The 13,011-nt window shown below is 42.4% G+C and overlaps 1 protein-coding gene across 1 annotated transcript in view; it reads right to left on the bottom strand.

The window, feature by feature from the left end:
* The window catches only part of LOC104501813 (putative DBH-like monooxygenase protein 2), a 17,892-nt gene that overhangs the window by 4,757 nt on the left and 124 nt on the right, over positions 1-13,011 (bottom strand). Inside the window, 9 exon segments of the mRNA XM_010145687.1 lie at positions 1,174-1,253; positions 1,256-1,339; positions 2,117-2,219; positions 3,151-3,318; positions 4,476-4,559; positions 5,735-5,896; positions 7,437-7,583; positions 10,473-10,685; positions 12,292-12,333. Of these exon segments, the coding sequence (XP_010143989.1) occupies positions 1,174-1,253; positions 1,256-1,339; positions 2,117-2,219; positions 3,151-3,318; positions 4,476-4,559; positions 5,735-5,896; positions 7,437-7,583; positions 10,473-10,685; positions 12,292-12,333 (1,083 nt within the window).

Raw genomic sequence — 13,011 nt, 5'->3', positions numbered from 1 at the left:
GAGAGAGAAACAGAAGAAGAGGAGAGTCCAAATGTACTTAAGCAGACTGCTGGTGGGTATGTTTGTCTGGCCAAACGTGGTACCTGATCACTGCAATCTAGACTACCTCGATAAACTCTGTTCCTCACTGTTTTCTGTGTGAGCGTGCTCTCTGTACTGTATGTGTATGTGTGCCCCTGGTTGTGGGATGGGATGGGATGGGATGGGATGGGATGGGATGGGATGGGAACTTCAAGCTGGAAGGACCCAAAGCCCAGGCCAGACACTGTGTAAAAGGGCCTTGGATCTGAGGTGATGAAAGGTCTTATGGTCCGGATCAGAAACTGGGGAGACCCACAAACGTGACCTCATGTGGGAGCTGAGTGAGTAAGCTCAATGTTCCTCCAGTAAACTTTAAGCCTGATTAGCCAGAGAGGAGGAAGAGGACTGGGTCATCTGTGTTCTCCGTGTTTGTGCGGGTGTTGTGTGTGTCTGCTCAGTGCCTGTAAAGGTACTGTATTTCTGACCTTGATGATCTGTTTGTGGTCAGCTGAGTCTGCTCGTGTGTGTGTGTGTGTTTGGGTGGGGAGGGGTGTGTCTGTATCGTTGGAGATTGCCCTCAGCCTCAGCACTAGCTGGGGCTGGGAAAAAGAAAAGTGGCAACCTCATATCTAGTAATCCTGGAGGGACCTGTAAATCTCCTGGATCTCACAATGCACCAGAGCTGGTTATTGTTAGCAGCCTCTTGGCCGTGTTTTGAGGGATGATAGATCTCTGCTCTACAGACACCTTCTTGACCTGAGAGAGAGCACCACATCCTCCCAGCCTAGTGCCTGCCTTCCTGCAGCAGTACCACACGCCTATGACAGGACAAAGGCCTCTTGCCTGTGGCGGAGCAGACTCCCTTGGGGATCTTGGGAAGTCACTACATCTTCTGGTTTTTGTTTCTCTTTCAGTTAGATGTGGTGATTGTGTATTTGAGCCACGGTTCTGACATGCTTACACAGCCATGCTAATGCTCTTGGGCAAATTCCTGTGTATGTGCTGTGGAAAAGATACTCATTTTGCAACATGCAGAAATGGAGGCTAAGATATTACCCTGCACCAAATGGTTTTTGGACGTGTCTAGAGCAAGATGAAAGCCCAAAGTGTGGAAGTTCAAGAAAGAATTTGTATGGCTTTCCCCACACTCACTTCATCAAACTGGCTGGAATTGCAAAGGCCGTAAGATTTGTAGGATTGTGCCCCAGGAGGAATGAAATGCACAGGAAAATGAAGATGCCTGTTTGCAGAATCCCAACATCATATTTTCGTATCTCCGGAGTATAGTAGATTCGTACCCCTGAGCTGTCAATCAAGGCTGTAAAAGAAATATTACCTCAGCAATGACTCCAGAAACATCAGAACTGGGGTCTGAAGTAACAACACATATAGTGTCCCTTTTCGAATCACAGGTTGGGAGCAGACACGTGTTAATGGGAAGATCCAAGCCCTCCACCCTACCCCCAGTGGTATGGTCCACTGTAATGTACAGCCTTGAAGTGATGCAAGGTACACGGTTGCACAGGTCTTTATTCAGAGTGCATCAGGATCCAGCCCTGCTTATAGTCTCAGATGATTCCCATAAAATCACTCCACACTTTTGTTACCACTTCTGTAAAATGATAGCAAAAACTGTGGTGTCATTCATCACCTGCCGTAGGGAATGAGTGCTGGAGGTCGTGGTGGAAGCCTGAGGTGGTACTATTAGGCCCTCAGGAATTCATCCTGAACCTTAATATACTTATTTCTCCCACGGCCACTCTGTCCCTTCCCACTCTGCTCCTTTTTCCCACGATGTCCATATTTCCCGGATGTTTTCCCTAACACTCCCCCTAGTAGCAGCAGGAAGATATGCTCCGCTTTTTCAATGGTGAGACATGTCTAATATAAGCAGATGTAACTATCTATGCTGCTGAAGTTAAAGTCTTCCTGAATGGGAGCTCAGTCCCGTTTGTTCTTACTGTCCTGAAGGTTGTGTTGAGCAACATACGGAAGTTTTTCATGCAGAAGCTTGTTTCTAATAGGCTTGTAGGTGAGGTCTGAGGCTTCCATCCTGAGGTGGTTCCTTGTCAGACAATTGCCCAGCATTACCCACCTGGTAGCAAGTCAAAATTGCTGTAATGGATTTCCAGGCGAACATACTGAGGGTCCCAAGGTGTCCCTATGGAAATTGCAGCTTCATCTGGAAATTGATAAGACTTGTGGAAAGAGTAAGGGGAGGGATAAACTTACATGAAGTAGTTCATGTTTTAGCTCTTCTCTATTGTTTCTTGATTGAAAACTTACAAAAAGAAAGTTTTTATTTTCTTGCATCTCTGAATGCTTAGTTAGACATTCTTAAAAATCAAAATGTTGTGGGAAATTCTGCCAATTTCATATGTTTTCCTTCTGAAGCAGAACAAGGAATAATTTTCAAAATTTAATTTTCATTTATCCTTTTGATTGGTTTCACTTTTTTTATACCATTCATTTTTTATGCCATTTAATAGGAAATGGTTGTAGTATGTTTACACTCTTGCAGCAAATTTCAGTATCGACACTGCATAATATAAAATCTGAATAAAATTTGCGTAAGGTTTTTATCTAAAACTTACCTACTTTCTCCCTCCATCCTCATGTACATGCATACTACAGAAATACAAAATACATTTTGCTCTGAAAGGCACAAATTTGTGCAGCACTGACTTCTAACTGCACCACTCAGCCAGAAGCATCAATTTCACTGAACTTTAAATTTTACTTTGCTGAAAAAAAGGGTAGAGCCGGTAGAAATAAAACAGAAAGTAGGTACACTTCTATCTGTTACGCAACAATGGTTTGAGGAGAATTTTGTGAAATTAATGGCAATGTTATCAAAAGGTAAGAATGAAGGCCTTAGGATGTGACATATAATACCCATTTAATGCAGATATGATAGTAACATATGCACATGCAGAGTATCAACAACTACGTAGAAATCACCGGCATCATCAGATGCAGCACAAGTAGAGTTGACTAGAGACAGTACGAGGAAACTTCCCCAGTTTGGTTAGCCCTAACGGACTGTGGGGTCTTACTGGACAGGATGACAACAAGGGTACTACTGTTCATAAGAAGAAATGCGGAAGGGAATGGGCGCTGCAGACTCACCTCTCCCCCCAGAGCCCAGCCCGCAAGCACCTGAGAGCACAGGGCAAAATCTGCATTGGCTCCATAACAATCGTCTGTGCCACTGGGTAACACACTGGCATTGCCACAGGCATAAACAAGAATATGGTGAACCAAGGTTATGTTGTGGGGTGTTATCACAGGTTCGAACTGTAATCAAGACAAAGAATTTAAAAAAACGTTATTGTCAGCCCTAAAATATTTCCTTCCCAGGCAACCAGTTAACGAGCAGCTATATAAACAGATATACTGTGATTCACAAAGTTGATGGCAAACTGGGTTGTGGTTTATCTACTGATTTCAGTATGCACCCAGCAGAATCCATTTCTCCAGAAAGGATTTGCATCTTTAAAAAACATCTCCCCTTAATCAGAATCGCAGGGGCATCTATTTGACCTGTTACGCTGGGCAGTGTGGTTCCAGACTAGAAATGTAAAGAGTTTACCTCCATTACACCATTTTCTTGGCTGCAAAGCAAGGTAAGGATCTCAGGTTCACTGTAATTCACTGCTCCCTCAGTTGTGGCAAAAGTACTATGATCAAGATAGATTAAATAAACCCCATCAGTAACTTGTATCATCTGTTCCTTAATCACGGACAGCACTGATGAGATCAGGCTCAAAGTTCTGATGTTACCTCAAGAACTGACTAAAGCTCCTGAGTTTGTTCTTCTTGTAAATTTTTTTATCCAGTCCATGCAAAATATTCCTTATAAAATTTTGCCTTATGCCATTGCAGTGAAACATGTGTTTTTAAACCTTTAAAACCCACAAAATTAAGAAGGGTTGCTTGATCTCTAAGCAAAATTATCTGAATTTGAGAATTAAGCTAGGCTTGCTTTGGAAAGTTCCTCTTTCTTTTCTTTGCCCTTCATTTTTTCTTATTCAATCTTGAAAACAGGATGGCAAAAATGTTACTTTTGCTTTTTATAGAAATATTCTTAGCAATCTCTGAGGACAATAGCAAAAAGTCCATTCGAAATAGAAAATCCTGAAGGATCTCTTTGCTTTCAAATATACCAATAAGGAACATGGGCCTGAGCTCACCACACTGAGACACCAGACTTGTAGCAAGGGTTCTTCATGTCTGTGATGTACATAAAGGTACCTCCAAAGCTAGAAATGAGACAGAGCTTAATTTAACACAAGCCAGACAAATTAGCTGGCTCATCCCGATGGTAGTGAAAGATAGATGGAATGTTCCCAAATTTATACTCAAATGCTGTAAAACACTGACTTGTAGACATGATTGCAGGAGCAGATCTGTCCTGTCCTGCTTTTCCCCAGTAAGGCGCTCCGCGAGTTTACCTTGTAGATATGGTGCTTCTGCTTGACCATGGGCAGTGGCATAAAGGTACAGGCATATTTGGTTTCTTCAACTGGAACAGCAAACTGGAAAAGAAACACACACGAGTCACCTGAAGGTTCCCCTGGCAACTCAATAAAGTTCACAGGGAATTGGAGAAGCCAAAGAGAGGCAGTGCAAGGAGAATGAGACCCAGAATGGAGCAGGGAGGAAGGATGATGCATTTAGCAAGCAAATGCTTGGGTTTGAGTTGCAATGCGTGAGAGGATTAAAGGGTCAAGAAGGTGAAACTGTGTTCTGGTGAAGGGCAAACACATCTGTCAGCTCCACCAAATTTTAAATTCTTTCTTTTTCAGATTTTTTCAGGTTTTTTCCAAATGAGAATTGCATTACTAATTTGCTTATTATAACATGAACCGAGAGTGGGAAATACCCATCCAGTTCAATCAACATATTTTTAATTGCTAGTTTTCTGGAGTCAGGAGAACACAATAGCACTAAGCCCACTAATCTTTACACAAAAACAGTGCCCCTCTTTACTATGGAATGTTGCCCATGCTGTTCATCTGCTTCTGCCACATCTTGAGTGAGTGCTGACTCTGTGGGCTGATGCTCTTTAAAGAAGGAAGGTGTTAATGCAATACCACTTTTGAACTCCATTTGACAAGGAAGGCACACGTACCATGAGGTGATGCCCTCCTGGTAAATCATTATATCTGACACCGAGATGCTGCATAAATTAACGCTGGAAGCAGTGCTCACGGTAGTGCGTATTGCATTTTCCAAGATCCCAGCCAGGCTTTTCACAGAGCATTTGAATATATACCCATTATTTCTCTTCTCTGTGATATTTTGTAGTTTCCATGAAACTTAGAAGGGAAGCAGTAAATATCTTCAGTACATTATAGATATTTTACATGGGTCTATATGGAAGGCACCTGTATACATATATGCCTGAGTTAATGATTATATTGCAATTCAGTAGCACCACAGTCTGCGTTTGGCTCCCTAAACTCTAGCCAAGGGAACAGTTATTTGTTCTCCTAACAAATAAGCCCCTTACTCTCCACACAGCAAGCCTTCCATTCCCACTTCATTCCTACTCTTCCCAGCTCTGTTTGCAAGTTTCCAGTATCAGTCATGTCCGTCTGCTGACCTGTGCAATCCAATCCTCTAGCATGGTCATGAACAGCTTTGCAAAGAAAGGCAGAAGAAGGGGATATTTTTAACATGCCAAGTGAAGTTTTTGTCCGATACTTACATTGTCCAGTCTCAGGTCATAGGTGAAGAATATTTTGGGGTTAGTTGAGTCAGATGGGCCTCTGTACCTCATCAAGAAAAGGGATTTGGAAAATATTTGGCTTTTAAATAATTGGACTGTGTCATCAGTGCCGAAGGCAGTAGTGAGGCGTGTTGTGTCCACCTGTAAGAGGAGTGTTTCACTGGAAAATCTCCTTCATCCCTTCTCAACCACACACACATATTCAGCCTACATCACATGTCTTATATCACTGCACACGTTAAAATGCAATCTCCATACTAACCACATGCAATTAGAAGTCACCTAAAAAGACCTAACTGTGCGTCTTTGGTTCATACCCAAACACTCAGAAAATATGTCAGAACACACAAGACATAGTGTTGTTGGTTCTTTCCCCAAAGAGAGGGTGCTGGCTAGAAAAGACACAAGGAAAGCTGTACCCACTGTGGCTTCACCCACGTTATTAAAACACCCATGGATTTCAAGAGCTAGTATGTGAAATGAAAGAAAGCTGAAAAAAAGGCAGTGAGGGATTTGATAAAGATTTCAGAACCTTCATCACTTTGTATTTGAATGTTCAGATACTGAGTGACTGGATGCTGTCGTAGCTGTGGGAGCTGTACAGTGGTGCTAAAGATCAGATTTTCAGATCTTTGCATATCCCTGAGCAAGCAGATACCCGTTCATTTATCTGTATTTACTGTTAACGTGCTTTGGGCAATTTTTACAAAGAATGACCAAGGGCCTTGCATAGAAAGCTGACAAAACTGTAGTCCCCTGATTCCCCATTAGCAGCTACTGTTGAACACAAATGCGCTCAGTGATCTGCCTTGATCTGCCCTGATCTGCCCCATCATGTAAGGACAGCAGCAGCCATGGAAGTCTGTAGGTTCTTCCCATTCAGAATGGGTTTATATTTCTTTTGATTAATAAAGGTCCTTAAGGTTTGTGACTCCAATGGCATCTAACCAGTCATTGGAACATCTGACCGTAAGTATTTGAACTGCAGGGGAAAGGCCAATGTGCATCCAATTCTAGATAAATGTTTCTGAGCCTTGAACAATGCTGATTTACCCAGAATTACTTTGACAAAGGGGAAATGTTGTAAACAGTGTCTATATATGCAGAGTTCTGAAATTGTGTGCATTCATGTGCTTGTGAATCTTGGCAAAGCATATTTTTTAAAAATCTCTGACTTAAAATACCAGTTTGGGTTGGTTAAACTTTTAATGTCAGTGAACAGCAATATGAAGCTCTTCCAAGAAAGACTGAGATTGTCTAAATGTTCTGAATTTTCTTAATACAATTCTTACCAAATACTGCCTTGTATTAGGCAAATACAAATTTCATCTCTAACACTAGATTGTTTTTTTTTACATGTGGCAAATGAGAGACAGAGAAATGAGCAGGGTTTTGAGGAGCTGTTGTTAAGCTTGAGAAGATGTTGAGATTTATATCTTCCCAATTCTTTGGAGTGGAATGGAAAGCATTATAAGAAAACATCAATGACGTCAAAAATAGTGCTCTTGAAATGGGTGTTATAATTGTAGCAGTATGGTTCCATGTTTTTCTTTTTATTCCTGTTATTGTACCTTTGTGAGCAAAACCTGTCATTCTCAGATCTGGTCTGGGGTTCTGCGAATACAGTGGGACATGAGAACAGGTTTGTTCAGGATGTTGCTTGAGCAACCCCCTTCCTTACTGTAATATCCAGGTCATTTAGGTCACATGTCCGGAGGTGGCGTTTGAACAGCATGGTGGTGGAAGTCTCATTCTCTGTCACTGACAGCAGTTGGTAGTCCTGGCTCTCATCTTCCTCAAGGGTTGCCTCATCTATCACATGACTATCCTGGAAAAGGAACAGTAGTCAAAGCAACAGAGAGAAAAAAAGAGCTTCCTATACGCCGAGAAGTCATGTGGGACCTGAGTAATTATCAAAGTATTTCATTCTCCAAAAAGCTCCTCTGCCTTCACTGGTGGTTTCCACAAACCAATTGAAGAGAACTCACATCCAATCCCTGCTGTATCCATCCAGGAAAGAGCAGCCCCTGAGTCCCACCACCCAGAGTATGGCCCGGGTAGGATGGAAACTAGAGCATCTTCCCTGCTCCCTGAGTAGTGACCTGCTGCACGCTGGGACACTTCAGCACATTTGGCTCAAGCACACGGGGTGGGAAGTAAAATAAGCCCTGCTGAAAAACAGAGGCAGTTCAAAAGTAAAACATTTTAGGCATACCAAAGCTTCTACTTTAACTCTTAGATTTTCCGTAACATGTGAAACCTGGGCCTGTAAGTTTTCCTAGAAACTACAAAATAACCAATGGCTTTAGCAGCACAGACAAAGTGAAAAAGACAAATAATGCACTACTGAGGTTATCAAAAAGGGTTATCACAGGAATGTGAGGCAGAGTTTGAAAAGCCTCCAGAGGTCTAGTTCTTGTAGAAATCTCACTGGCAACAGAATGGTCCACAATAACTGCCGCTATGAAAATACAAGGCGAAAAGGTGGGACTGTACACACATTGCGGAAAGGGAAGAAAGATAAAAAGAACTAAAGCTCCAAGCTGACTGACTAAGACTGCGTGATATTTTTGTGGCAAAGGAGTTCAAGTGACCAGAGATGAGAAGACAGTGGCTGCAAACAGGATGACAATCTCTCGAGAAAAACTGGAAACATCATAAAGCAAATGTCTCCCTAATATACAGCTGTTCAGTGCTACATTAGGGAGTTTGCTACAGTACTCATTTTTGGAGAGAGAAAGGAGAAAAATTTTACTAGAAAAATTTTACAACAGTCTGGTCAAGGAAGAATATTTTTATGTAAAATCCTTTTTTTTTCATCCCATCTCTGTGTCTTTAAATTATTTCAAAACCTGCTTCCAGCTTTTGCTAAATTTCCCAGTATCTCCTCTAATATTATTTCTTCTCCTTGAATTTATCCATGGATTTGGACTTTGAGAATAATCTAAACATTTTTTCTCTACCCCAAATGCTGAATTTACAGAGGGACACCTCATATTTTGAAAATCCAGCTTTTGTTTTCCTGCTGTTTTGAAAAAGCTGTTGCACTCTTTCATTAAAAGTTCTGAATTCAAAGATAAGTAGTCTGCAAATGAGCTGCTTTGAAATAAATAAAGTATTTAAAATTAAATATGCCTTATGAAAGAGGAAAAAGTAAAGACCTGGAAAAAACCTCTACCTTTGTGGAAGAAAAAAAAAAACTTTTTGGCTAGTTTTATACTCATTGGACATTACTCAGGTATAGACTTTGTTATGGTTGTAGTAAAATTAAAACAAAACCCAAGGATTTGAGAGAGAGAGGGTTAGAAGGAAGAACACAAATGGAAAACCCCACTTAAACTCCATTGACGGTAACTAGCATATTTTTCTTTCAAACTGCCTGTTCAGTGGATGTGCTTTACAGCCTACCTAGAGAATGTAGATTTTTGTGGTCATTAACGTCCTTGCTTACCGGAATGTCTCCAGACCTAAATAATTGGGAGATATTTTCTGATATGTAAAAGAGTCGAAAAACTCTAAAATTTTTGTGGAACCAAATATAAACAAAGAGTTTCAGAACAACATTGAAAACATTAAATATATTTTGTGGAAATGAAGGAATGTTTAATATTTTTGAAACCAATCTCTTCAATTTTCCCTTTCAGGGTGTTCTTTTCGGAGAAATTAAATGCTTTTGTTTTACCCCAAACAACTTTTTAAAAAATCATTATTTTTTAAAAAAAGATTTCTTCTAAGTTCCTCGTGTTTTTTTCATTCACAGCGTCCTGTCTGCATCACAAAAAGATTGCAAAATCATGGTTTTGCAAATAGCAACCATAAATAAGGCTAGCTCCTCCACCCCCTCCAAAATTCACCCATTTCAGACAGGCACCAAGACATATTTCATGCAAAGCACATTTTACTGTCGTGTGAAAAGGGAACTGAAAACAGCTGAGCAAAATAAAACCACTGTGACTTTCAAACATGCCATCAGTGTAAAATCATTCTCGTTCTGTATCTCAGTAACTGTCTGTTTCTCTTTCATTATTAAAACAAATCAAACCAAAACACCACCACACTCTGGTTTTTTACTGAGCACCCTCAGTGACGTTTTATTCCTCTACACTCCATCTGTTTGAACATCAGGCATCTACCCCTCGTGGTTGCCTTTACAGACAAAGTCCCGAGGATGTCCTATCCTGTTCCTAAGGGAGACGTTGAAGATGGTCAGGAAGAAGCACCCTTTGGAGATGAACACACCTCCACTTACTACAGAGGAAAACAAGAAAATTAACCTTTGAAGAACTTCACTGAGGGAAAACATGAGAGTTTCACATCTGACTCCTGTCTGAACTGACCTCTGTTTCAGATGAACCAGAAGTTACGCTGCCAGCAGCCTCTTCCAGCTTCATGGTGGGCGATTGCTTCAATCATATCTAATTGGTTCTGGCTGTGGTTTTGACTTGCAGGTGGGATGACTTTATTTACCTAAACAACATCGTCTAGTAACATATGGGAAACCATAGGGTGTCTGAGGTAGCTGCATGGTGCTAGCAGGCATGACACAGCACCTGCACAAGACCTTTCTGGACTGTCAGTCTGAGGCCGTGCTAACTAAGGATCTTGAACGGACTTGGACATCTACCTTCAGCCAGCTGAACCCATATGCTTGCAGGCCAACATACTTGGAGCATGTCCCTTGCCAAAGGGGAGTGCAGAAAAAGTCTTTTCAACTTACAGAGAAGTAGATGCTGCCATTTGGGAAGACACCTGCTACCACGATGTCAGATCCAGGCAAGTCTCCATGAGGGCTGAATCCAAATGCCACCCAGCCAGTTGTATGGACCTGCAGCTCAAATGTCATCATCTCCTGTTTGTCACGGTCCCAGCGGAGGCAGACCGTGTTTGAAGGATCCAGGAAGGTGGAGAAACGCAGCAGTGGAAGTGCAGACTGACCAGCACAAAAGCATGGGAGGAACAAGAGGAAGATTCTTGAGAATAGAACTGCCATCCTCAACAGGACCACTATGGTTTCTGAGTCTTGCTGATACCTTGGGCAGCTATTCTGCTATAAGGGGCTCAGTTTATACAGAAGTGCATGAGGCTGGGCCTGTTGCCAGAAAGGAGGAGTGGAAACGGACCGCTCTTTATCCAATTTCAGATATTGAGACATATTTAAGTAGGAAAAATAACACCTTACATAATACGCCCTGGCACTCTGCCTCAGTGAAACTGTAATAGGCCATCCATATACATCTTAAAACAATTTTAATAGCTGTTTTGTACCATGCAACTAAAAGAAGCAAGAAAGTGTTTACCTCCTACCCAGTACTACTCAGGGTGGGTGATTGCTGGTTCTTCACCAAGGAAAAGGGGCTTTTCTGACCAACTTGCCCTTCTCATGCAAATGCTGAAATGAACCCTAACTATGCCACCCTATTGTCTGGTGTGATGATTATTGCCAAGTTTTTTGGAAATGGGCTGATGAGTCTTAGTGCCGTGGCTTATCAGAGCAAGATGCTGTGGTGCATAAAAAGGGCTCCTGTGGTAGCAATCTGGACCGTAGTGGAAGAGTAGAATAAGAAAAATGTCCTTGCTCCACGCACTGTACTTTGGTGGGAATGAGTGGAAGGACAAAAGGGCATTGTCCGTTGCCCTGCCTAAGACTCTTCAGTGTAGTAACATGAAAAACAAAGAGCCTCGCAGGTTTCCAGCCGGTTCTGCCAGGAAGTGCTGTGTGGCACTCATCTCCAATTTGCCCAGTTGCATAATCCTCTACAAAACAACCCGGGTCTGTGGAATTTGAAGATGTGGTATTTTATTCCTATTTACTAGAAAATCTTAGAGAAGGCCATTTGTATTAATCTGCTGAGATAAGTGCTTGCAGAACAGATGAGTAACAGAGAAGGAGAGGTATCTAATCTGATCTTCAGGGACAGAGCTTAAACAGATCAGATTGCACACAGGTTGTTTGAATAGCAGATTATGCTGTTGACAGTTCTGCTGTAGGTAGCAAGTACATTTGTGGTTTCATCTGTGAATTATGTAGCACAATGCCAACATTTTAAATTTTCTCTGCTCCACAAAGGGCCAAGACGGTGTTCTGAGGGAGCTAGGGAGAGCTGAGAGAAATGGTAATGCAAAGTGAGTATTTCAAGGCTAGGAAAGCACAGGAATATCAAACCTGAGAGACTTCAGTCCCTCTGTGGGGAGAACCAAACACAGAGTTAATGATGAAGGTGGGAGGGGAAAATGGAAGGGAATCTGTGCAGCTGCATTAGGGGGCTTTGCAGAGCTGCTGGTGTGAGACATTTGCGCTGTCGCTAGTTCTCCACCCTTTTACGCAGAAAATCCATTTCTTACATGGATGGAAGCATGAGATTAGGAGATGCAATTGAGAAGGCATGACTAACCTGGGATTACATGGAGGGATGGTTTAGCTGTGTGACAGATTATAATTGCATGGGTTCTTTGCTAGAGGAGGATGTGGTGCTGGCATGCCACTGCTGAGGGGCGTGGGGGAGATATCCATGAACAGGAAGATACCACAGACTGACAGTGAGCAACATGACGAAGAAGATTAGAAAATTGTAGATGACCTGAGTAGAGGAAAGAAGATTTTTAAAAAAGTGCTTATACAGGAGCCAATGGTGAAAAGGAGAGTCAGAACTGCAGAGTGCAGTGGCACCTGTGAGGATCTACTCCAGGCAGCAGAGTGAAACACAAGACAGAGACGGAAAGCAGTGACATTTCACCAAGTTTTCTCTTTGGCGATTAGGATGGTGTATGTAGGTCGCCCTGAAAGTACTGCCTTCTACTTATTGCCATGGAAACTGCAACAGAGACGCAGAGCACAATAACACTGTTTGACAGAGCAGATTCTCAGCTACAAAACACTGTTTTTCGACACAGACCCCAGCACAGGCTGTGCGTTTTCACCAGCGATGGACAAGAACCTGCCTGCCGCGTTGGTAACAATCTGCACCAGCAGAGGGGACCCACCGTCACTGTGGCCGCTACTGGAACGTGTCACCCACCACCTCACTGTGCTGACACCCACTGTCTGACCTCTCTAAATGTTCAGCAGCGTTGAAGAATGTCAGTGGGTGCAATTTTTTCCACGTGGAGGGATTCAGTCCCACACCTTTGCTCCACAGGCACTGCCATGTCAGACGCCGTGCTGCCAGGCTGCCCCTCTGCTGCCGGCTGCCGCACAGCAACAAAATTTAACAGAGTGTTGGTGGGAAGGGGCAACCTCCACTGCCGCACCACCAACC

This window comes from Buceros rhinoceros, unplaced genomic scaffold (genome assembly GCF_000710305.1).
Source record: "Buceros rhinoceros silvestris isolate BGI_N320 unplaced genomic scaffold, ASM71030v1 scaffold1681, whole genome shotgun sequence".
NCBI lineage: Eukaryota > Metazoa > Chordata > Aves > Bucerotiformes > Bucerotidae > Buceros > Buceros rhinoceros.
Note: the sequence above shows the minus strand (reverse complement) of the source record. Positions and strands in the feature narration are given on the sequence as shown.